We start from the raw sequence: 26125 nt of genomic DNA, 5'->3' as shown, positions 1-26125 counted from the left end.
GCAAGGGCGTAATTTCGCTGGGTGTTTGATCAGGTGAGTGGAATTCTACATCAACACTCGTTTAACTTTTGGTCAGCCCGTTGGAGATGTATTAGTGTATTTTCTCTCATATGTCGTAAGTGGGTTGTGTGTTGTACTCTTAAATTTTGTATTCTACTACACAATGGCCTTTTAAATCCCACACTTTACTCTTTCTCTATCTCTATTTCTCTCACTTACTCTGTTGCTCTCTCTTCGCTCAATCCTTCCAAGATCCACACCATTACTGCCCTTTTCAATTTTGGTGGTTTTTTGGTGAACAAATACGCATTCCTGCACAAAAAAGGGCGAGAAGTAAGTACTTAAATTTCTTTGTTACGAAATTTATGTATTTAATGGTTTTAAGTTATGCAAAGAATTAGAGTTCTGGGTTGAAATGTAGTTTGTTTACACTAGGTTTCCAAGATGTGAGCTTTTTGTTGATTGTTTGTAAACACTCGCGATTTTTGTTAGAGTTCGTAGGTAGGTGGTCAATATATGTGTTTAAATTGAACTAGGGGGTTGCGGGACGGGGGTAGGATGTTGATTTGATAGTGAGTTAGGATTTGTGTAAATGGCACTAATTGAATTGGGGTATTTGTAAAGCGAATGAATTTATTGAGGTAAGAAGTTGATTTGATTGCAGTTGGGGGTTTTGGGATGTGGGTAAGTTGTTGATTTCATTGTTATGTATGGCGAAGTGAGTTAGAGTTTTTGTAGTCGGTGTTCTAATGTAAATGGGATGAATTGAGTTAGAGTTTTTGTAAAGGGGGTGAATCTAGTTAGGGTTGTTCTAATGGAATGAAATCTTTTGAGTTTGGGTTTGTATTAACAAAATTAATTGACTTTTGGGTTCGTGTAAAGGGGGATCAATTTATTGAAGATAGGATGAAGTCTGGGTTCGATCAAAGGGGATGATTTAGGCTTCAATTGAAGTTGTGGGGTTTTTTCTTTATTTGTTGACTGTTATAACTTTTGTGGATTTGTTATGGTCTTCCTCTTAAAATTGGGTTGATCTTTAAATTAGTGTTACTCTTTAACTTGTGTAGATTTGTTATGGTGTTGCTCTATAAATTGAAACACCCTAATTTGAAGCTGTAGATTTTTTTTAATAGTTTATCTCATGTGGGGTTTCTTGATTATTTTATGTTTGAGTTTGATGTTATGAGTTTATTTAATGCCTTTTTATCTTTTAAAAGAAACCTTATGGTGAATTCGATCAACATTCTTATTCAATTTTAGTGTGAAAATTGTTTGTTGGATTTAATTTCTTCTTGTTGGTTATGGTGAAGTCGGCATTCTTATTTAGTTTTAGTGTGAAAGTAAAGCCAGAGGGACTGGGGTGGTGGGGGTAGCCATGTCGTCTAATTCACTACCTGTTATGGTGAGGCTTTAAGATGCATTATCTTTGTTGTATTCATGACATGCCTCAAGATGGTTGGTCCTTTTGAATTAACCACCTGTATGGTGTTGCTCTTAAAATATTCTTACTAGTTGAAAGCCCTTTTTAATAACTATGAAGATGAATTTGGGAGATGATTATGGATTATTCGATGTTTGAGTTTGATTTTTGGTGGGGTAGCCATGTCTAATTCACTACTTGTTATTGTGAGGCTTTAAGATGCATTATCTTTGCTGTATTCATGACATGCCTCAAAGATGCTTGGTCCTTTTGAATTAACCACTTGTATGGTGTTGCTCTTAAAAAAATTTTACTATTTGAAAGCCCTTTTTTATAACTATGAAAATGAATTTGGGAGATGATTATGGATTATTTGATGTTTGATTTTGGTGTTGTGAGTTTATTTGATGCCTTGTTTATCTTTTAAAAGAAACCTTATGGTGAATTAAGCATTCTTATTCAGCTTTAATCTGAAAATTGTTTGTTGGATTTAATTTCTTCTTAGTTGTTATGGTGAATTCAGCATTCTTATCCAGTTTTAGTGTGAAAATTGTTTGTTGGATTTAATTTCTTCTTGTTGGTTACAGTGAATTCATCATTCTTATTTAGTTTTAGTGTGAAAGTAAAGCTAGAGGGACTGGGGTGGTGGAGGTAGCCAGGTCTCATTCACTACCCGTTATGGTGTTATGGTGAGGTTTTAAGATGCATTATCTTTGTTGTATTCATGACATGTCTCAAGACGGTTGGTCCTTTTGAATTAACCACTTGTATGGTGTTGTTCCTAAAATTTTCTTACTAGTTGAAAGACCTTTTTTTATAAATGTGAAGATGATTTAAGGGATTGATTTTATGGCTTTGGCTATCTGTCATACATGATTGTTGTTTCCATGGTATATAGAAATGAAATTCTCATAAGTGTTTTAGTTTTTGTATCAGCATGAGATTATGTGTAGTGTTAGTGTTCTATATAAATTGAAAAGTAATTTTTTTCAGTATAACAGTTGACCATAAACGATGAAGAACAGGTTGCATATGCGGGATTTCTTTTGGAAAAAGATGAGAATGAGAGTTTGTATTTAGGTGATTCTTATTTTTAATTGTTGGTTAACAACATGAGCATATAAGCTTATATTAGAGTTTGCTATTTGGTAGAGTTCTTCGAAGAATGCCGAAAGTTCGAAAGTTGTGAAAGTTGAGTTGAAAGCCCCTGGTGCCCCTGCAGCTGAGGCAAATAGCAATCATAGATTACCTAAAAAGAAAATGATTGTTGAGGACGGTGGTACGTGATTATGAATCTAGTTCTAGTTCGACACAATTGGAGTACGAAGATCAAGTTGAATCTAGCTTGGGGACATTAGAGAATATGCTGAAGCGGTATTTTATGAGTAGGAGTAAGAGGACACTAGTGGAAAAAATCTCATTTGTGAAAGGTATTTGTAACGGGCAAAGCTTTGCCCGTTACAATTAAGATATTCGTAACGGGCAAAATAGAGTACGTTACGAATACTTATTTATTCGTAACGGGAAAAATAATGTCCGTTACGAATACTTATGTATTTGTAACGAACAAATTAGTGCTTGTTACGACTAAATAAGTATCCGTAACGGACACTATTTTGCCTGTTACAAATACTATATTACACGTAACATACAAATTGCCAAACTTGGCCCAACTGACGAGAGGAGCCCAGTACTTGGCTTTTTAGGGTTTCACCTAATAGCCGTCATTCACCTCTTTCTCTCTCATTAGTCCCTCACTCCCTCTCTCTCTCTCTCCTCTCCTCTCCTTCCCGTCATTTACTCTCTTTCTCTCATTTCAAACTCAGGCCCTCTCTCCTCTCCTCCATCAATCTTCCCCTTAACAACAAGTGAAGGTCTCTAAACCTAACTACTAAAACGATTCTTGATAATTTGGGATATCTTTGCCGAAAATTTCAACGATTTTAGATCGTGAGGTAAGAAGTCCTTCAATTGTTTTTTCCTCTTCTTGAATTGATTTCTGGGCATCTAATTGTTTAAATTCTTGAATTTGTTCTAGTGAATTCTAATTTGCTTTATTTTTTTCTACATGCAATTTGTATTTGATTTATTTTTGGCATTTATATGGTTCGATTATCCTTTGTATGTCTAAAAATGAATAATAAATCTAAGAAAAATATGTTCTTCAATTGAAACGAGTAATACATGCAATCAGTAATGGTTTTAGTTCATATTTGTCAATTAATACCTGATTGGTGAATTTTTTTGTAATTTTTTTTTTGTTTATAGAGAGAATTAAGAAACCCGATATGGCATGTTGATTAATTCTAGGGTTCTTCGAGTTGTTTACCGAAATCGATCAATCTAACCCCAATTCGTTCATTTTAGTGGTAATTTATGGGTTATTGGTATATAATCTCTATAAATCGGTTTGTTGAAGTGAGAATTTGGGTATTGGTTATTGATTCTCTATGCAAGGTTCTTTCTTTCTACATTCTTTGGTGTTTTAATCTGATAATTAGGCTAATTAGTGTAGAATTAAGATTTTATCTGTTATAGATAGAACAGAACCTTGATGGGTCCCTCTACAATTTTGACAGTGTCATTTGTTGATATTGTCTTCATACGATGGCCTAAAGTTGTAAATTTCTTCTCTAGAGGCACATACTTCAATCCTTTTTGTCCTAGATTCAATGTCATTGGTCCTTCTAAACCCTCTTTTAAAATCTAAAATAGACAATGACATATCAGAAACAGGCAAAACTGCAATATTTATTGACGCCCACCCCCCACCCCCAAATATTTATCTGAATATGATTGGATTGAATTTTTGAATTGATGAATTAGGTTGCTTATTCTGTTAATGGTTCGTGGGTTTTAGTTGTTTTGTTGCCACTGTTTAGATTTGTGTATTCGTTACTTTTCATATTAGTAATTGATTGTGAATTCGACATGTTTTCGATTTTCGAATGTGATAAGAAATCATTTCCTGGGTTATGCATAAGTATGAAGGATAAGGAATAATGGATTTTTTGTTTATGTGTTGTTCTCTCTTAGTGGAAAGCTATATTTGCCTTAATGTGTTTATTATATGACCTGTTGTACCATGGGTTTAGGGAAGCTTGAGGAAAGCAATTCCTCAGCGGGCATAGAAGGTGCATTACAAACCATCAAGCAGGCGGCTTGTCGTGAGAGCTTCTGCGAAGCAAATTGCCTTTGACCAGGATTCCAAGGCAGCCCTTCAGGTTGGCATTGATAAACTTGCTGATGTTGTTGGACTTACCCTTGGTCCAAGAGGTATCTTATAATCCCCGAAAGACAAAAATGTGTAAATTTGACGTATGTTTGCCTAGGAAAAGCAGTACCACCGTTACTTGCTTGGAATTTTCAATTAAACATTGATAATTTTATACGAAGTATTAATTAAGCGTGTTTATCATGTGTAACTCCTGACACTATATGTTGATGCTTTCATTTTACTGGATTTTTTTGCTGAGTTGTTGTTCTTAGTGCTGTATAATGGCATATAATTGAATTTCTTTTTGCAGGGAGAAATGTTGTTTTGGATGAATTCGGTAACCCAAGGGTAGTAATGATGGAGTTACTATTGCTCGAGCTATTGAGCTTGCTTATCCTATGGAGAATGCTGGTGCTGCCTTGATTAGGGAGGTATGGATTTTCCATGTATAAGTGTATGACTGTTGTTTCATTTAACGAACGTTACGCTTGTCTTGGAGGATAAGAATTTAGTGTTGTAAACTTTGTTGTCACGGTTAATAGTTTCTATATGTGATAGGATAGCGTTGGTGATATAGGTTGCCAGTAAAACAAATGACTCAGCTGCTGATGGAACTACAACTGCTTCTGTTCTTGCACGCGAGTTTATCAGACAAGGTCTACTCAGTGTTACCTCAGGTGCTAACCCTGTGTCTTTGAAAAGAGGAATTGATAAAACCATCCAAGGATTAATAAAGGAACTTGAAAAGAGAGCCAGGCCAATCAATGGCCGCGAGGATAAAGGTACTACTTTTTCTGACTACTGCTAGATGGTGTTGAGTTATTATGAAGTGTAAAAGCATATTTATAGTAATTGATCATGCGTTTGTTTTCAGCTATTGCCACTATTTCTGCTGGAAATGATGAATTGATCGGAACCATGATTGCTGACGCTATTGACAAAGTTGGCCCAGATGGTGTTTTATCCATTGAGTCGCCATCTTCGTTTGAGACAACTGTCGAAGTGGAACAAGGAATGGAGGTTTGTGGCTTGTATACTAGCAATTAATGTGCTTGCAAAATGTAAGTTTATACGAAATGGTCCTCATATCATGTGGGTTGTTCTCTATATTGCAGATTGATAGAGGGTATATATCTCCACAGTTTGTTACCAATCCTGAAAAATCAATTGTTGAATTTAAAAATGCTAGAGTCTTGATAACTGACCAGAAGATATATGCAATTAAAGATATTATCCCATTATTGGAAATGACCACTCAAATGAGAGCACCTTTGCTTATTATTGCTAAGGATATTACTGGAGAAACATTGGCCACTCTAGTTGTTATAGACATCTACTTTTGGCCTCCCGTCCCGACAGGAAGTGCAATGACGATAAATAAAACCATCTTCGTGTTAGATTGAAGTGGAGAATGCTTATGGATAACTGGTTAAGCCACAAAACACAAAAACTAGCCCAAACTAAATAAACAAAGCTAAAACGTGGTCCAATTAACTAAATCTGATCAAAATTAGGCTTAAGCCCGTGCTTAAAACCCAATAAGGACGGATTTAGGAGCGCCTAGGTTAAATTTTAATGCTACCGCAGGAAAATCCGCGCGCATCTTAATCAGTCGCACTAGGTAGGCGCGCGCAACTAATTCAGTTGCGCGCGACACTCAGCCCAACCTCCAAAGATGCGTTCTTGGAATATTCAGAATTTTATAAAAATATAAAATCGAATCTTACCATAATGCTGCTCGCAAGAAAATCAGTTGCGCTGCCCATAGCAGTGCAACTAAATCACTTGCACTGGGATGCCGCGCGCAACTCATCCAGATGCGCGCGACACCTGCTGCGGCAGAATTTTCAAAACCCTAAACCTACTCATTCCCTATAAATAGAGGCTTAATCCGAGGCTTAAACACATAGAAAATAACCTAAAACTCTGGCGAAATACTTGTGAACTTGTGCTACCTAAACCCTCTTGTCCTAAACACTCACCCCTTGATCTTTTGTTACTACGGTGGAGGTTCCCCAAGAAGAAGGTGTCCATAAGTGTTCTAAACGGAGATCTAGCAAAGAGAAGTGGTAAATTCTCGAGCACTTAGATAAATCACATTTATTTTCTTCTTTAAAGGAACCTTAATTAATTAATTAGTATTGTTTGATCATCTTTAAAGGGCTAATTAATTATTTTCACATAGTATCTTGCGTTAAATAAAGATTAGAATTGGATAATTAATTGTTGGTTGATAACTTAAGCCAAGGCGAATGTTGTTTATTTTCTTGTTCTTTTCACGAATTTGATTAAATAAAGAATAACGACGTTGCAATGTAATTCCTACGTGAATTAACGTGTGTAAATAAAATCAACTAACTTAGTTTTAGGTATCGCGTTGCATATATTGTTTGGTAATGAAATTGAAAAAAAAGAGGAAAAGCTAGTAGAGACTGTACTAGGGCTAGAATAGTGATTCCTCTCTAAAAGGAACATTATTTTAGTACCTTCGCTCCCGAACTCATTTCTGATTTATAGAGACCAATTTGGCCATGGGTAAACATATGATTTGTGCTAATTATTCCATGAACTCCACATGGAAGAAAGGCATGAACGAGGTTTATGAGTTTTCTTAAAACTCATTGGCGACTCCTACTTGTTTCTTACAAAAAAGCGTGATGAGAGTATCATTTCTAATTTAAGGTCTCCTAAACAGTTAGGAATTCAAATCCTAATACACCCTAACAAGTGTAAAGTCCTAGACTTTTAAGTGGCCATGGGCATCTAAGGAAGGACCCCCTACGATGGGATCACCCTCCTTACAGTGGCGACTCCACTGGGGACTTAGAGGTTACATGATTAGTTCTTAGTTATGGTCCAAGGTTTCCAACACTAGGTTGCCTATGGGTTGTAACGAGAATTAACTTGGATAATCTCTAGCTAGAAAGCGAGACTCGAACACATAATATCTTCCTTTTGCGCAAAAGTAAAAACCAAACAAGCAACATTGCATCATGCATAAGTATAGCACAGTTTAACAATTAGGGATTGGCTCATTGATTAGGGGTCGCCAACACTAGGCTTCTATCCCAAAATCAATAACAATCATCCCACCCATATCACCAACAAAATGTTGGGAGGACGATGTCAAGAGTCAACACGTTGAGTGATTGATTTGTCCATCGTTTCTTAAGATATGGTACCTTTGGACACCCAAGCCTCTTTGACCTTAGAATGGCAATACGTTAATCTTAGCTTATGATATGTTTTATGTACTGCTTATGTGACTATGTGCAACGTGTTAGGATAGTCTTCTTCTTTTTTTTTTTTTCCTTTTTTCGGTCTAGATTCCCAATTACGAAGTAGTCTCTTCGTAATTTTGAGTCATATTCGAAGGGTAACATAAAAAAACAAAAAAAAAACGATGAAAAAACAAAAAAAAAGAAGCGCTCGAATTAAAAAAAAAATTTACGAGTAGGTGGCGCGCGCAACCTAATAAGTTGTGCGACCCCAACCAGCGCAACAGATTTGGTTGCGCGCGACATCCGCGCGGAACTCAATCTCTTGCGCGCGCCCACTATTACGAGTCGATTAGATTTCTCAAAAAACAAGTCGACTCGTTCAAACAATACCTTTATCGGAGAATTGTTTAAGGGTGATGTTATTCGTTCAAATATATTTTGCGTTATTTCTTTTTTTTTTTTTTTTTATCTTTTAAACAAGCGTATCGATTCACTTATACTCTTGTACTTCCTTTAGGGCCGGTTCTCAAGCTTGGGAATGAAGACTCTCGGGCGCTCGTATTCTACGTTTATCATCAAGTAACCCACCTCTTTCAAACCACTTCCGATCCCCTCGACAACTAGTCCTAGTCCAACAACAATGTCGACTATCGAACAACTCCAAGAAGAGATTGCTTGATTAAGAGAAGAAAAGGCTCAAGAGGCCGAGGAAAGAAGAATTAAGAAACTTGAAAAAGCCGAAAAGAAAAATGCTGAGGCTCTAGCCTTGCAACAAAAGATGGAACAATTATCCGTCAAATAAAAGTCGTTACAGAAGCTTGTTCTTCGTTTCACCATGGGGAACAAGTACTTTGACGCAGAAAAGTTTTCTCCTCCCTCAGGACTTGCTTTGCCAGAAAAGTTTGTAGCTACGGACTTGCTGACCAATAGTCCACAAAACCACTTAATGTGTTTTACTGACACCATGGCATTAAAGGGAGTTAATCCTAAGCTTTATACTTTGACTTTCTCTTTATCTTTAGACCCAACCGCGAGAGAATGGTACTATGGGTTGGATCCAAAATTTAAAACAACATGGGAAGATGTAGTTTCGGCTTTCATTACCCAATATGAGAGTAACGTAGATTTCAAATCGAATCTACGTGAGCTTGAAATGCTTAAGCAAGGCGACGATGAAGGTTTCCTTGCTTTCTTTGGTAGATGGCGAGAAAAGGCGGCCCACCTTGCCCAAAGGCCACCTAAACTCGAGTTGGTACAAAAATTCATCGACAACTGTCATGAAAAGTACAACAAACATCTACACTACCTTGGTCTAGACACTTTTCAAAAGGTCTATTCTGTGGGTACTAGGATTGAAGATGATCTTGCTAAAGAAAAAGCAAATAAACCCCATTATCATCATCAACCTAAGAATAACTACAAAAAGGGGAATGATAATACATCATCCTCTATTGATGTATTTGTGACCACCACGCAATAATATAATACCAAACAATACAATAATAATGATCCTAGAAGGAGGTGGACAAAAGAAAGAAAATTTACACCATTTCCTGTAAGCTATAAAGAGTTATTAGAAAAATTAAGCAAAAAAGGCTTACTTGCGCCAACAGGGCCAACACCACCCACTCCACTAGAAAGAAGGTTTCCTCAATGGGATGGTAATGCTTATTGTGCTTATCATAGGGGCGTTGGGCACGATACTGAACGTTCCAACGCCTTAAAGCACAAAATACAAGATTTAGTAGACGATGGTAGAATTCCCACGCCTAAACCTAACAATAATGCATCCCCATTAGGGGTGTTTCATATTGATGAGGATTATATGGGAAGTGGTACGTTCAATCCTTTGGACTATATCACACCTATAGAAAAACCTCTAGCCACAATACTCATAGGGGCAACTAACAAAGTATGTGGATTATGGGGCGACGACTTTCAAGACTTATATGTCTCTAAGTATGCCGCTGTCCCACCTCCATCTTGTTTACAAAATGAGACAAATGGAGCGTTTGATTGGGATCATTTCTTGGGGAAGTCACAAAACCTATCAAATCTCTCCTTGGATGAACAATGGCATCAAGCACAACTCATGGAACATCTTGAAATGGAGGCACATCCAAAGCCTCTAAAAGAAAGTTGGTTTGTGAGTCCTACGACTAATCCAAATGAGGTAGATCATCTAACTCGTTCTGGGCGAGTTTATCAAGAACCACCACCACCAAATGGATCTTCGACCACACAAAATCAAACTCAAGGTCAAATGCAAAACACAATACCACCTCCACTTGAGGTAGAAGATCCATTGGTTAAATAACTTCGCCATTCCAAGGCGAATGTTAGCATTTGGGAACTCTTAAGTACTTCTAAAGAACATAGGAATTCTCTTATGAATGCTCTAAAGGCCTTGTCTGTAAGCACAGACACGGCCCCTCAGGATCTCGTTAGCTTGCTTACTAGCGAAAAATCCGACAAATCAATCATTTTTACTATTGATGATTTGCCTTCAAAAGACACTACCCACAACAATGCATTATACTTAACTGTGGGGTGCAAGGGATACAACATCCCTCTTACTTTGGTAGATAATGGGTCAGCTGTAAACGTATGCCTATTGCAAACTGCGAAATATTTAGGCCTTAATCCTGAAAAAGACTTTCAATCAACAACACAAAGTATTAGGGCCTACGACAACTCGAGAAGATCGGTGTGTGGAACTGTTAAGCTACCAATTACCATAGGCCCAATTCAAAATATGGTTGAATTCCATGTTATGGACATTAAACCTACATTTAACCTTCTACTTAAACGTCCTTGGATACATGAGCTTGGTGCAATACCATCCTCACTTCATCAAATGATTAGGTTGAACTATCAAGGGCTTCCTATGACTATACATGCTTCTCCACTCAAAATAGCCATAAATGACCAATCACTTTTGGAAATAAACCATGATAATGATGAAGAGGACATGTGGGGATTTGGCGTAGAGCCAATCTACACAATCGAAATGGAAGAAAGCCTTGAAGAATCATTCATGCTTGATCCATATTCTACCAAGATAGTAAACAACATCTTATTTAAGAGTAGTTACTTTCTTAGGATGCATTTGGGAATGGGAATGAAGAAATCCCTCTTACTTCCTATCCCAAAGAAAAGCTTGTCCTTTGGATTGGGATATAAACCAACCAAAGAAGAATTAGAGTCTCACGATGCAAAAAACAAAACACGTAGGGACAACAACAAGAAAGGGATAGTCACTTTACTCCCTTAATGGACAATTCATCAGGGAGGGAGAAGATTACCCATGCTACGACTTTCCAAAACCATTAGTCTTGGAAGGAATCAAGAAGCCTGGATTCGAAATATTCCACGATTGCTACTTCTTGACTGATCTTAAAATCATTGAATCAAAACACCCAATTCCAAGGTGCTATGATTGGCAAGCATTTAACTTGCTATTTGGACTAGAGCAAAATCATGTCACTACATTGACCAATCAGAATGTCATCTAAGATGAAGCTTTTGACCCAACCTCGTTGATTACCCCTTCTAATGAAACCTTTGAGCATGGATGGAGGAAATCCTTTAAATGGACCAATCACAAAGGCTATTGGAGATCATCACAGGCGTAAGGAAGATGTTTGAAGAATCAGACGATGAATCTAGTATAGACTCTAGGGAAGCTGAAAATTTAGGTCTAGTGGCCATTACTGAATCTTTATTTTCTAGTTCTAAGGATAAGGATCCCAAAAAGGATTCTTCTCTTGATGTACTCTCTTTTGAATTTGATAATATGAGCTCTATTTCCGAGTATATGCCTTCTCTTGAATCTTTTGAATGCTATAACAATCAATCTAATAAAGATGATGACATTAATAAATTGGTTGAACTAATGAATGAACGAGAACAAAAGGACCCTATCATTGAAGAAACTGAAATATTTAATATAGGAACCAATGAAAGCAAAAGAGAAGTCAAAATTGGCTTAACTCTAAATCCGGAAGAGCGATCGACCCTCATATCGACGCTCAAAGAATTCGAAGCCGTGTTCACTTGGTCATACAGGATATGCCTGGAATAATAGGGAAATTGCGGAACATACCATTCCCTTAAACCCTACCTTAAAACCAGTAAAACAGAAACTTCGGCGATTGAAACCTGATGTTGTATTAAAAATAAAAGAAGAAGTACAAAAACAATTGGTCTCACTCCTTTGTTTTGGCCACTAGGAGGAGTAGTAGTGTTCATCAAAGGCTTAGGTGGATTACGAGCGGTGGTGGCTTTAAGTTGAGATCGAGCCTTGTTTAATTCACCCTTATCCGCCGCATTCATCCAAGCTTTGTAAAAGAAAGATAATACAATACTCGCTGTAGGATTTTGTACTACCCACCTGGAAGACTTGACCAATACTCCATCCAACGAGGAATTCTTTTGGGTTTAAAAATCACATCTTTAGGGCATCACAATCATGTGGGGGAATGATTTGTTTCATCCCGTATTGTCTCATTACCCTACAAGTAAAAATATAAGTGGTACTAGATAGGCTTAGAAGTCTAATATAAGGGTAATTAAAACTATTTCCTACCATACTACTTATGTTCCACCAAGGAATCACAAAGCGTATGTTGGGAACCCCTTGACAGAAAAATGACGTCCATTCTTCTTCATTCTTATGCTTGTAAAGAATTTGACGTCCAGGGAATGTCCTTACTCCATTAGGTTCAAGATTTTGTGGCTGATCAACAATTCGCAAACGCTGCATGAGCCAAATCTAAAAAAAAAAAAGAAAAAAATTAGTTTGCGATTTACATAAGCAGGTTGCGCGCGCATCAAAATCAGTTGCGCGTGCCAACCGCGCGCATCGTAGAAGATTGCGCTGGTATTACCAGCGCCACTTCATGACTTGCGCTGGAATACGACGTAAAAAAAAAAAACCGTACGTGTAATAGGAGTGGACTTCCCGTGAAACCGTTTTTGTTAGGGTCTCCTCTAAGGCGATTTAAGCATAGAACGGTTTCCGCTAAAGCCAAAGGAGCGGGTGAATGACATCCCTCTATTTGCTCTACTATGGACACCATGGAATAATCTCCATACTCTTTTCCTGTCCTAAGTAAACAATTAACAACAAGACAATAACATAAAGAACCAATTTTAAAGTGTTGTTAGTCATGTTGTCACGAGGGGCGACGAAGTGTTTAATAAATTGGATCAAATTCCCGCCTTCTTCACTTCCAATGTTAGTCATATCATTGTTAGACAAACCAAAAAATCTTTGGAATATAGGTTTGGAATCCGACAAGGTAGGCGCATAGGTCATAAGGAGAGTGTTTGTAGGGAAGCCTAGCAAGGCCTCAAACTTGCCGGGAAGTGGGACAATCTCGTCCCCTTTAAACAAGAAAAGATGATGGTTAGAGTCCTAATGGTTGACTGCTGCATGAAGAAAATCAAAATTAATCACTAGTTGCATATAGTTCAATAAAGGGTCTAGGTGGTAAATCTTGAAAGCTAGTTTATCCTCGGTTGAGAGGGAGGTGACCCATTGCTTCAAGCGTTGTTCAAAGGTTTTCACCATTGTTCAAATAAAAAAAAAAAGAGAGAGAGAATTTAGAGAGATTAATTTTTTAGATTCTTATTACTAAGCAAATGAATGCGAGATACTTAAAAGCCTATACGAAATCGCGTTTAAATAGACCCAAAAGGGGCAAAATTTTGGCAATTTTCGCTCGAAGGAAAGTTCACCAGCAAGTGTCGCGCGCAACCAATTCACATGCGCGCGACAGCCGCGTACAACTCCTACAGTTGCGCGCGTCTGCTGTGTCTCAACATGTGAGTTAGGATTATTTCCGTATTTTAGACTACATAATGACATAATCCCACGAGATCTTAACACAAATCATACGCTTACCTTTTACTGACCTTTGTGTCCTTTTCCTTACTATTTTCTTATTTTTCATATTTTCTTTTTTATTTTCCTTTACTTTCTTTTTCTTTTTTCCTTTTTTCCTTTCTCTTTTCTATTCCCTTGTTTACTTTTTTTTTCAAGGGGGGTTAAGTCAGGAACCTTTCCCTCCCTCGGAAAATTTTTGCAAATTTTTTTTATATAATAAAAAAAAGATATAAAGGTAGAAAATAAAAAAAATAAAATAGAAAATGTACACATGGAAACCAAAGAAAATGACATATATACAAAAAACGTGTCATATGTACAACAAAAAAATATATACATTTGTTTCCTAATATAAAAAATGTGTGTACAAAGGAAGTTAGGATGGTCGGCGACTCCCAGACGGCTGTTGTACATCCTGCAAAATCCAAACGAAGATTAATACATAAAACGTGTGATAACTTCGTTAAAAGAAAAAAAAAACTTACCGCGACCATCCGATGATCACGACATGACAAAGTAAGGAGAACTCTCTGATAAGCAGCTCACAAAGCGCGCAAAGTCCTCACCATACCGTTCACGGTTTCTCGCGGAACCTGTTCCAAAAGACAAGGACAGTTAGCAAAAATGTATATGAAAAAATATATATAAATACTTATGCATAGGGAACATACCGACTCAACTGTCTCTGGAACAAACGGTATCCCCTCCTCATCCTTCGTTGCTGGAAGGATCTCACGAATTACCAACCCAACTTGAAATGCCCGTTATGGATAACCTGTTATTCGTAATGGACACTTCTCGTTACAAATAACACTAGCTATTCGTAACGGTGGCATACGTAACGCCCGCTGCCCGTTACGGATAAGCCTTTTTTTTCCCTTTACGAATAACTATTTTCCTACTAGTGGGAAGATGGGTGCAGGTCAGGCAAGAGAATCCAAAAGGAGGAAGGTGCCAAAATCATAAGAACACTCGTTGGATGAACTTGGTGAAAAGGATGGGGTTTGAAAGTTTGTTGAGTTTGGATATGAAGAACACTCCTCGCCAGTTTTGTTACTGGCTGATGACTAGAGTGAGGAGTGATGGGACCCTAACGTTTGGTGATGGTGGAGTTTTTCCGTTGGGTCCGAACCAAGTGTATTCAATCCTTGGAATACCAATGGAGAAAATGACGGTTCCTAGAGGGGTGGACATGGATTGTGTTAAAGAGTCAAAGAAGGTGAATATGATTATTAATAGGTACGGAATTGGGTCAAACAAGGGGACTATATCTTTGGTTGAAGCTTCAAAAGCCCTTTGTCCAGTTGATAGTTCATGCAATCTGATGAAGCTTTAGTCAGAGGAGGACCATGAGGAATTTATGACGTCGTTCTTACTAGTGGCGTTGACATATAAGATTAGGGACAAGGAAATTAGGGAACTTGTAAACCATTCACGAATCATTATAAGGCAACCACGATAAGAGACAACAAGTTTTTAAGGAACTTGTAAACCATTCACGGATCATTATAAGGCAACCACGATAAGAGACAACGATAGGCAACAACGATTGACCCGTGAAGGTTACACCCCATTCATAATCCATGAGATTACTGGTTCGGAACCACGAAAGCAGAATCGAGGATGATGGTACAAAGTGAGTCATGGAGTCTCGCCCGTATTGACCTCTACTCAATTCTTATAGAGAAAAGTATTCCCTGCGACCTCAATGGCATGCAAACAAAGATTCAATTTGTTGTAAACTAATATTAGGCTAAATTGGTTGAATATTAAGGCAACACATAATTCTAAAATATTAGTGATCACTTTAATTAATAACAAGATTAAAGAGGAACCTAAACCGATTGTCCAAATTATCTTATTAGGCATGATTTTTAATTACATATTTCCTTTAAACATGCAATATAGTGATCAATAATAAACATCAACATTGGAAGCAATTTAACAATAATATCGTTAGTAAAATCAAATTATAATAATAAACCTAGTTATGATACTAGCAATAAAGAATAAAAATAAGAATAATAAAGTGAATAAATTACTCACGTTCTACGTTTCTTTAAATCTCTACCTTATGAAAAATTTGTTAGTAACTTCAATAAATATGTTAATCAAATAGAAATTAAGTTAAATAAAAGTAGAATTTATTTGGGGTCAAACTCTTAGTCGGTTTTACTTTTCACGCCTTGGTTTAAGTATAGAACTTCGGGTGTTGTATGGACTCCTTAGAGTGTTTAAGGGAAGGAATATTGTAATTAGAAAAATAGATTTAACACTTAGAATATGAGAGAGAAGAGAAAATGATTTTTTGGTGTATAAGAGAGGAAGAGAGAATGATTTTTTGTGGCTAACACTAGTGGAAAAATTGTCATTCGTAACGGGTTATTTGTAACGGGCAAAGCTGTGCCCGTTATAGTAAACATATTTGTAATGGTCAAAATAATAGTCCGTTACAAATACATATTATTCGTAACGGGAAACATGGTGCCCGTTACAGAAATTATGTTTTTTGTAACGGGCAAGATAATGCCCGTTACGAATATTATTTATTTGTAACAGACAAGATAGTGCTCGTTACGAATATTATTTATTTGTAACGGGCAAGATAGTGCCCGTTACGAATATTATTTATTTGTAACTGACAAGATAGTGCCCGTTACATATGTTTGCATTTGGCCCAGCTGATAAAAAAGCTCATTCTTATAACTAGGGTTTCACTCACCTCAGCCCTCAAGCCGCCACCCCTCTCTCTCCTCTCTCCTCTCGATCTCATTTCACTCAATCTTCTCCATTTTTATCCACTCAATCTCCTCCCGATTGAAGGTGTTTGAGCTTCGGTGGTGGTTGCCGTCCAAATTGTGAACTGCTCTCGAAGATTCGGTAAAATGGAGGAAAGCATCAACAATTTCAACAAAAATTTAGCGAAATTCTGCAATAATCTTCAATCTACTTCTAGTGCTTTCAAACAATACCTTGATCGTCGTCCAATTCCTCTCGGTATGATACCCACTTTCTCTCTCCTCTTTCTACTGGTTTTACTTTTACCCCTAATTTCTTAAGATTAAGTGTTGATTTTATGCTCAAATTGCTTAATTATGGTGTAATTCTTAGTTTTTGATGTTTAATTTTTGTGGGTGTTGATCAGATTCGGCGTCCACCACTTTTATGCAATCCCTAAATTGTAGGGTTTCGGATTTAACAGGGGATTTCAATTTGCTGGAATCAATGTCATTGGGAGCTGTGTCATTTGAAGAGCTTCTGGGTCACTGCAATGAGATTTATAAATTGAATCATTCTCATCTTCTTCACCTTCATTCGGTCATTCCCATATTCAATCTTTGGCCTACTTTTCCCCAAGTAATTTTTTTTTTATTTCTTTGAATAGTTCTGTGTCTTTGTTTGTTTGTTTGTTTGTTTGTTTTAATGGTGAAACTAGGGTTCTACTGAGATGATTTATTTAGTTTTTAAAACAGATTGGTGTTAATTAGAACTTTGTTATGTGGGTTAATTTTAATTATTAGGTAATGGAGTAGATGACCTTGAAGAGGATTTTATGGCTCAAAGTAGTAGTTGTGGTAATCCAGATTTTATGTGTTTGATTGATACATGATATTATAGAATATTATAGGATAGCTTTTATGTGTTTTATTGATACATGATATTATAGGATAGCTTCTATTTTATGTGTTTGATATATTATAGCATGCTGTCTGTTAATTATATAGTCGTATTTGGTGGATAATTGGGGCTTTTGGAATGTCAGGGGCCTTAACAAACTGAATAAAATTTGTGATGTTCTTTGGTTTATGAAAAACCAAGGAATTGGTTTGTTTGGGCTCCTGGAGACTAAAGTGAAGGCTGGTAATTTTGGTAAGGTCTTCACTGGTTTTGGTGGCAAGTGGTCTGTGACTGCAAACTACAGTAAGCATCATGGAGGGAGAATTTGGATTTTTTGGCTACCTGATATCTTTTAGGTAGAGATTGATAGAGTAGAAGCTCAGTTAATCAATGTGAAAGTTGTTCACAAGGCTTCTAAGTTTGTGTTCTGGTATACTATTGTTTATGGGCTGAATACTGCAGATGAAAGGGAGGTGCTGTGGCATCAGATTGGGGAGATAAAAAAGGACATTCTTGGTCCATGGGTCTTGGGGGGTGATTTCAATAATGTCCTGAATACTGAGGACAGAATTGGTTCCCCAGTTACCTTTGCTGAGATTGAAAAGTTCAGACAATGTGTTAGGCAAAATGTACTAATTGATTTTAAAGCTGGGGGGTTGTTCTATACTTGGAATAATAAGCAGCAAGGGAGTGATAGAGTGTGCACAAAGATTGATAGGATCTTGGTTAATGAGCTGTGGACTGAAAACTGCAGGGAGTTTAGAGCTGATTTATTGCCTGAGGGATTAATGGATCATTGCCCTTGTATTATGAGACTGTTTGGGTGTAATGGGAATGTTAAGAAACCTTTCAGGTTTTTAAATATGTGGATTGATGCTCCAGGCTACCAGGAAGCTGTACAACAGGCTTGGAATAGTGATGTGAGAGGAACTGATATGTTTATTGTGGTGAAAAAGCTGCAAAAGGTGAAAGAAGCTATCAAGGTGTTAAACCTGACTAATTTCTCCTCAGTGGAGAGTGCAGATGCCAGTGCTGATGCTGAGTTAGCAAGGGTGCAGTGTCAACTGAACAATGATCCTCAGAATTTGGAGTTGATTCAATTGGAAAGTGATGTCAGGGAAAGGTTCTTAGCTGCTCATACTGCAAAATTGAAGTTTTTGAAGCAGAAAGACAAGTTGCATTGGATGAAAGAAGGTGATGTTAACTCTTCCTACTTTCATGCCTGTATTAGGAAGAGAAGAATTCATAATAATGTGTACTGCATCCAGCTTGAGAATGGTGATATCATTCAGGACCTTGATAAAATTGCAGAAGCTTTTATTAGTTTCTATAAAGAGCTATTAGGCACTGGTGGGACCCCTTCTAGACAAGTCCATCAAGCTGTTATAGCTGCTGGCCCTATTGTGAATGATGAGCAACATCTGAGTATTTGCAGAGATTTAACTGAGGAAGATGTGAGAAATGCTGTTTTGAGTATTGAGGATGACAAGGCACCTGGTCCTGATGGTTTCTCCAGCAAATTTTTCAAGAATGCTTGGGGAGTGGTGAAGAATGAGGTGTGTAAGGCAGTTTTGGGATTCTTTGAGCATGGTCAGCTACTAAAACAGGTGAGTGCAACTACTTTGACTCTGGTACCTAAATTAGACAATGCTACTAGAGTTACTCAGTTTAGGCCAATTGCATGCTGTAATGTGCTGTACAAGATCATTTCTAAGATGTTGTGTGAAAGGTTCAAAGAGGTGCTGCCTGGTTTGATTAGTGAGAATCAAAGTGCTTTTATTGCTGGAAGATCTATTTTGGACAACATCCTAGTGTGCCAGGATATGTTAAAAGAGTACAATAATAAGAGAAAGTCTCCTAGATGTACTATTAAGGTGGATTTGAGGAAAGCTTATGATTCTGTGCACTGGTCTTTTATTCATGATATGTTGTAGGTTTTGAACTTCCCAAGTAAATTCATATCTTGGGTCATGGAGTGTGTTACTTCCCCTTCTTTCTCTATTATGATTAATGGTGGTCTGAATGGCTTTTTTAAGGGCAAGAAAGGGATCAGGCAAGGTGATCCTATGTCACCATTGGTGTTTGTCATTGTGATGGAGTACCTATCAAGACTGCTTAAAAAAGTGGGTGCAAAGATAGGCTTTAGATTCCATCAAAGATGCAAGTCTTTGAGGTTAAATCACCTAATTTTTGCTGATGATTTGATGTTATTTTCCTATGCTGATAAGAGGTCTGTCTCCCTTCTAGTAAGGGCTTTGAAAGCTTTTGAGGGTTGCTCTGGTCTACAGGCTAATGCTGATAAATCTGCTATCTATTTTGGGAGTGTGCAGCCTGAAATGAAGCAGGAAATTGTGACTGAGTCTGGTTTTGTAATAGGAGAAACTCCTTTCAAATATCTTGGCATCCCTTTGAATGCTAAATATTTGAGAGTCTCAGACTTTGATGCTATAGTTGATAAGATGCTGACTAGAATAACCTGTTGGTCTAGCAGAAACTTGTCTTATATTGCAAGAGTTGTGCTGGTGAACTCTGTATTGATTAGTTTGCACACTTATTGGGCTCAGTGTGTGCTGTTACCTAAGTCAGTCATCTTGAGGATTACTCAGCTGTGCAGAGCTTTTCTTTGGTGTGGAGATTCTGTTTTGTCTAAGGCTCCCCCAATTGCTTGGGATTGGGTTTGCAAAAGCAAAGCTGAGGGTGGCTTAGGAATTAGAGACTGTGGGATGTGGAACAGGGCAGCTTTGGGGAAGTATGTGTGGAAAATAACTAAGAAAGAGGATTCTCTTTGGGTGAAATGGGTTCATGCTGTGTGCATTAAAGAACAAGACTGGTGGACTTATAGTCCTAAGAGATCTGCAAGATCGGCTTGGAGGAGATTATGTGCAGTCAAGGACCAGCTAAAAGAAGGTTTTGAGCAAAACAGTTGGTTGAATGGTACTTATAGAATATCTGAGTGCTATAAGTGGCTGCAGGGAGCTGGAACAAAGGTGGATTGGTGTAAATGGGTATGGAATAAGTTCAATATTCCCAAGCATTCGTTTATACTATGGCTTGCTATGCATGATAGACTCAGAACAAGAGAGAAGCTCTGGAAATATGACGTCTGTGCTGAAGATAGTTGTCTGCTGTGTGGTGCTGCTATTGAGGATAGACAACATCTGTTCTTTAATTGTAGATACAGTCAAGAGTGTATGCTGAGAATTTCTCATTGGCTCCATATTCCAATTCAAAACTTCTGCATTGATGAGGTATGGAAGAATTGGCTCAAAGCAGTGAAAGATAAGGTGCAGCAGAAGGTTATTCTAGAAGTTCTAGCTTGTGTTGTCTATCATATCTGGTTTGCTAGGAATACTGCTTTCTGGCAGAAAGCTGTTATTCACCCTTCAAACCTGTGTAAGGGTATTGGTAGGGTGAGCATGGATAGAGTCAAGCAGCTTAAAACAAGAAATGGAGTAGATTGCAGTGCAAGTGGATTCAGGAGTTGTGCAACAGCATCCCAAACTAGTTTCTGCTTTGAGTGTTGCTGTGTTTTGTTGTTTTATGTTTTAGTCCTTTTCAGGTGTGGTCTGTGTCCTTCCTAGAAGGCAGCAGACTGCTTATGATCAGGTTTTGCTTTACTCTCTCTTAGTTGAACCCTTCCTAGAAGGTGGCAACTAAGGAGTTTAAAGCTTGAGGTGGGGGTGGCCTTTGTTTTAGGTCTTGTGTAGTTTTGGAGTTGCCTATGTTAGGCTTGTAAAATTTGTACATTTATACAGTTTTTTTTATAGTAATATACTTGATTACTTACCAAAAAAAAAAAAAAAAGAATATCAATTTCACAATCTAGGGTTTAGTTTGACAATATCGTTGATTTCGTTGTCAGTATAATCGATTTAGGGTATTGCTCCTCAACAGTAGAAGGGACATTGTTGTGATTGTGATTGTTTTATGATGAAAATTCTGTCAAGAGATCTTGAGCTTGTAATTGTTTTGTTATTTTTATTGGAGTCTAGAGAGAATGATGTATTTAGGGGTATCTGCACTTGTTTTGTTGTTTCTAGAATTCTCGATTCCTCCATCTTATATGACTTCCGTACTATACTTTCGTCGTATTTGTATTTAAAAGTTAATTTTTACAGTAAACATTAGTGGTACTTGTTGGACATGCCACTGTAGATTTCTCAATTTTGAAACCTAAATGTTTTGTGGTAGGCAATATGATCGAAAAGCACGGAAAAATATATAAGTGAACTTGGTTGTGTAGAGATTGTTTGGTAAACTAATTGTTTAAACAGTTGAAATTTGTGAAATTATAGTAAGGGACTTGTTTGCTTTTAGAGCCTAGTATCATTAGTCATTTCAAGCAACTAGTATATATACAGAGCTATGAAATCAGGAAGTCTTTGGTTGCATATTTTTTGGGTGACATTAGTCAATGCCTTTTTTCTCTAAGATAATGAGTGTTTGCTTTTGTTACTCACCCTTATTCGATGAATTGGTGAAAAATAATAGGAATCAATTTCACCAATCGATTTGTTCTGGCTTTACAGGTCATAATGGCCAGCAGCAATCCCCCTCCTACTATGTGAGGTTGATATTGCATGAATTACGTGATTTTGGGAATAAAACAAGCTATTGAGATGCCTTCATTGATGAAGGCTAATAGAGTAATAGCTAGTTCCTGCTTTGGGGTGCTTGAAGGTCAAAGGAAGGATATAATTCGCGGTCAAATTTTGCTGCTAAATAGCCTTTAGGAAGAACACCGTTATGATAGTACTTCAGTCAAGGCTTTGAAGACAGGCAGAATTAAGTACCTTAATAATATAAATACATAAGCATTACTGCAATAGTTACTAATTAGAGGGTCTTGTCTCATGAATATGGACTATGGATTCCATTTCTTGCTTATTGTGATGTAGGTTCTGCAATGTTGTGATGAGTTTTTAATTTTAAGTTCAAAACCTATTTATAAAAGTTGCCTGGCTCGTGTTATGGGATAAGATGGTGTGGGTTCCAATGAAAGATAAAATTCTATATGCCTTAAAACTGTCAGTTTATATCATTAAGTATGAGGTAGAGAGAGTCCATTGTGGAGCACTAGCCTGGTGCAAAATAGAGAATTGATCTTTTGGATACTTTATTGATTTATCCCCTCTTTGCTTTTTAAACTTATGCTAATTCGTTCTGTAAAAAAATGGTTTTGATACTATCTAACAATGATTTATGATGGGCTCATGTTTTCAATGATTAAACATGTGTGCTTTGCAGGAGAAAATTCCTATTGAGGAGGTGTTTGAGAGTTTGAGATGCTCAAGAGAAGGTCTGACTTTAGACGATGCAACCAACCGTCTTCACATTTTTGGACATAACAAGCTAGAAGAAAAAAGGTTTATCCATTGTTCTTTCACTCTTGATGAAAATTAAGTATTAACCGTGTTCATTAACTTCCAGTCGATCTAATCAAGCTTTTTTCACATCTGATACCGTTGATCTAGAATTAACAGGAGAGCAAACTCTTGAAGTTTCTTGGCTTTATGTGGAATCCATTGTCATGGGTTATGGAAGAAGATGCTTTAATGGCTATTGTATTGGCAAATGGTGACAATAAGCATCCAGATTGGCAGGATTTTGTGGGTATCATGTTGCTTTTGGTGATCAACTCTACTATTAGTTTCATAGAAGAAAATAATGCTGGTAATGCAGCAGCAGCGCTTATGGCTAACCTTGCTCCTAAAACCAAAGTAAGTCACTAACAAAAAAAGGCTCAAGTGTTTCACAGTTGCAGATATAAGATTTATAAAAATAATACTAACTCTTCAATACAGGTTCTTCAAGATGGACGATGGGGTGAAATGGAGGCATCAATTCTAGTCCCAGGAGAAAAATTAGCATCAAGTTAGGAGACATAGTCCCTGCAGATGTTCGTCTTCTTGAGGGTGATCCTTTGAAGATTGATCAATCTGCTCTCACTAGAGAATCTCTTCTTGTCACTAAGAATCCTGGAGACGAGGTCTTCTCTGGTTCAACCTGTAAAAGTGTACTTGAGATTTGGTTTAATTTAGTTGTTCTTTTAAAGTTTTAGTTATTAGTTTATTAATATTAATTGTATATTTTTTTTGAAAGAAATATTAGTTGTATACTATATTTGTATAAAAATATATACATCTCTCATTAAATGATAAAATGGTGTGCAAAATCCAGCATTTTGCTGGATTTTTTTAAAAATATGATTATATAGTATTTGTAACGGGCAAACCATGTCCCGTTACGGATAACGGAGTTATTCGTAACGGGCACTTGAAAAGCCCGTTACAAATAACGGAGTTATTCGTAACGGGCACCTGAAAAGCCCGTTACGAATAACCCGTTATTCGTAACGGGCTTTTCAGGTGCCCGTTTCAAATAATAAAGGCCATCCGTAACGGCCGCATACGTAACGGCTGCCCGTTACGGATGAGCAGTTTTTGCCTGTTACGGATGGCCTTTTTTCCACTAGTGTAAGAGAGGAAGAGAAAATTATTTGGTGCCCCAAAACTGAGAGAATCGGTCTCGTATTTATAAAGAAAATACGTGGGGTGAAGCACGAAACCCTAGAAGTGAAGGCGTTTCAAAGAAAAGCCTAGAAAAAATGCAATGTCATGGTAAATATGTCGTGCCACGTTGGAAATTGTCGTGACACTGCAGAAAATGCCGTTGCACGGCAATTCTAACGTGACGCAGTAAATTCCAATTTTTAGATGTTTTTAAAACTATGATAACTTTTGATTTATAACTTGGTATAAGGAATATAATATATCGTTGGAAATCTTATCAAGTCTAATTTTCAACCCAATTAGAATCAGGTCAAAATCTTTTATAGATTTTAAGATATGGCCTTTGTAGTGAAAGGATGTTGGTTTTGGGCAGAGTTTAGTGTTTTGGGCTTATGATATACCGTTGGAAAGTTTATTTCAAGGTCTATCTAAAAAAAATATTTGTATCAAAATTATAGGGCCACAAAATCTGTTTAGCTCAGTTTTGTGATGTGGACACGAAAAGAGGAAAATAAGTTATGGTTTGGGAAAATAGGCTAAGAATTGGCTTGATTTATGAGACGTATGGGATTGAATATGGATTTAAGCACTCCCAAGATTAAATACTAGACCTGACCAATGATGGAGGTGAAAGGTCGTTTATCATCAGGTTTGGTTTTAGGGAGACATTTTTAGGTGTCAATAGTAAATAATGACAATGTTCCTTGTGTTTTGCAATCTCAGGATAATGTGTGTCAACTCAGGGTTAGTTTGTTCCTACACTATGTGTAAAGTCCCCACAATGATCTCCATGAGCAGATAGAGGACATTGTCCTAAAAGATCGTAGGGGTGGGAGGAGGAATAATTCTCAATTAACGATGTAATTGTAAACTAAACCTTCAGGTGCTTGTGTTAACTTTGGAGGAAAACACTATGTGTTGTGTGTTTGTTTTTTATTACTTCTCGAGTTCATTGGTATCTATGGAGATGTTATGACTGTTTCTGTGTGGTGGTTGAATATCAAAGTTGCAAACATTATAAATTAGTGACCAAACAGTTTTTTATTAAAAAATCCGCGAAAAAGTTAGTGAGTATATTATACGACTATTTCACCAAATGCCACTGAGTACTTTAAAAATTCACCAAATTCCATCGGGTTTTTCAAAATTCACCAAATGCCACTGACAAACATTATAATGTCATGACATGTCATTAATGAGGTATGGCCGTTAGCTATCCGTTACTATAATTCTTAATTCACTAAATGCCATTGACTACTTTTGATTTTTCATGAAATGCCATTATTTATATAAATTATTACACAATATACCTATGGCCTAATGAATTATAACGCCTAGTTAGTTTCACCGTTTTTGAATTTTTTTTGGGGTAAAATAGCCGTTACACTCAATTTGTTGTATAAATTTGAATGCACGGATAAATTGTTATGCCATAGTTTTTGAATATTAGAAGTCAACAGTGTTGAATGATTTAGAGTATTTGAGACAAATTGGATGGTGTTTAATTATTTGCTTAGAAAATGGTGTTGTAATTAATTAAACTAGTAATATGAGCAAATCAAGGAGTACTAAACTCCATTAACGCAACCCAATCGAACGCGAGAGTGAGGGTAAAACTCACTGAACTGCTGCCCGATCAGGTCATCACCACTTGATTGGGCGCGTATGCGAGGTTGAGAAAATCTGCTCCGTCGTTCGATCGCTCTAAATTATTCAACTCCGTTGACTTCTAATGTTCAAAAACTAGAATGGCAGAACAATTTAGCTGTACATTCAAATTTATACAATAAATTGGGTGTAACGACTATTTTACCCCCAAAAAAATTCAAAAAAGGTGAAACTAACTAGTCGTTATAACTCATTAAATCATAGGTATATTGTGTAATAATGTATAAAAATTATGGCATTTCATAAAAAATCAAAAAATAGTCAGTGCATTTGGTGAACAAAGGATTATAGTAACGGATAGTTAACGGCCATACCTCATTAATGGCACGCCATGACAATATAATGTTTGTTAGTGGCATTTGGTGAATTTTGAAAACCCGATAACATTTGGTGAATTTTTAAATTACTTAGTGGCATTTGGTGAAATAGCCGTATATTATAACAAAGGGTACCCTGAATCGAAACCGGAACCTGTAGATTCTAGTTTCGGTCCCCAATTTTCCAAGAACCTGTTCAACACGGGTTCTGGTTCCGGTTCCCATTTTGAGGAACCTGTTGCAAAAGGTTCCGGTTCCAGTT

The 26125-nt window shown here is 37.0% G+C and overlaps 1 protein-coding gene and 1 pseudogene across 2 annotated transcripts; both read left to right on the top strand.

Annotated features, from left to right (window-relative positions):
- Nucleotides 1-2434: 2434 nt before the first annotated feature.
- On the top strand, nucleotides 2435-6040 carry LOC145557616 (ruBisCO large subunit-binding protein subunit alpha, chloroplastic-like; annotated as a pseudogene).
- A 9692-nt stretch (nucleotides 6041-15732) lies between these two features.
- Nucleotides 15733-23531, top strand: LOC145558510 (uncharacterized). Of its 2 annotated transcripts, none has more exons than XM_081619784.1 (5): nucleotides 15733-16745; nucleotides 16894-17105; nucleotides 22614-22732; nucleotides 22850-23086; nucleotides 23171-23531. In XM_081619784.1, exons 1-4 carry the CDS (start codon nucleotides 16634-16636, stop codon nucleotides 22863-22865), a joined length of 459 nt encoding a protein of 152 aa, XP_081475910.1. In that variant the 5' UTR covers nucleotides 15733-16633; the 3' UTR covers nucleotides 22866-23086; nucleotides 23171-23531. The 2 variants fall into 2 exon arrangements, with proteins under 2 accessions (XP_081475910.1, XP_081475909.1); XM_081619783.1 differs by having other exon boundaries at nucleotides 15741-16745; nucleotides 22841-23086.
- Nucleotides 23532-26125: the final 2594 nt, after the last annotated feature.

Source organism: Chenopodium album, chromosome 9, assembly GCF_948465745.1.
Source record: "Chenopodium album chromosome 9, dcCheAlbu1.1, whole genome shotgun sequence".
NCBI classification, from domain to species: domain Eukaryota; kingdom Viridiplantae; phylum Streptophyta; class Magnoliopsida; order Caryophyllales; family Amaranthaceae; genus Chenopodium; species Chenopodium album.
The sequence above is the reverse complement of the archived record's forward strand: the minus strand, read 5'-3'. Positions and strand labels throughout refer to the sequence as shown.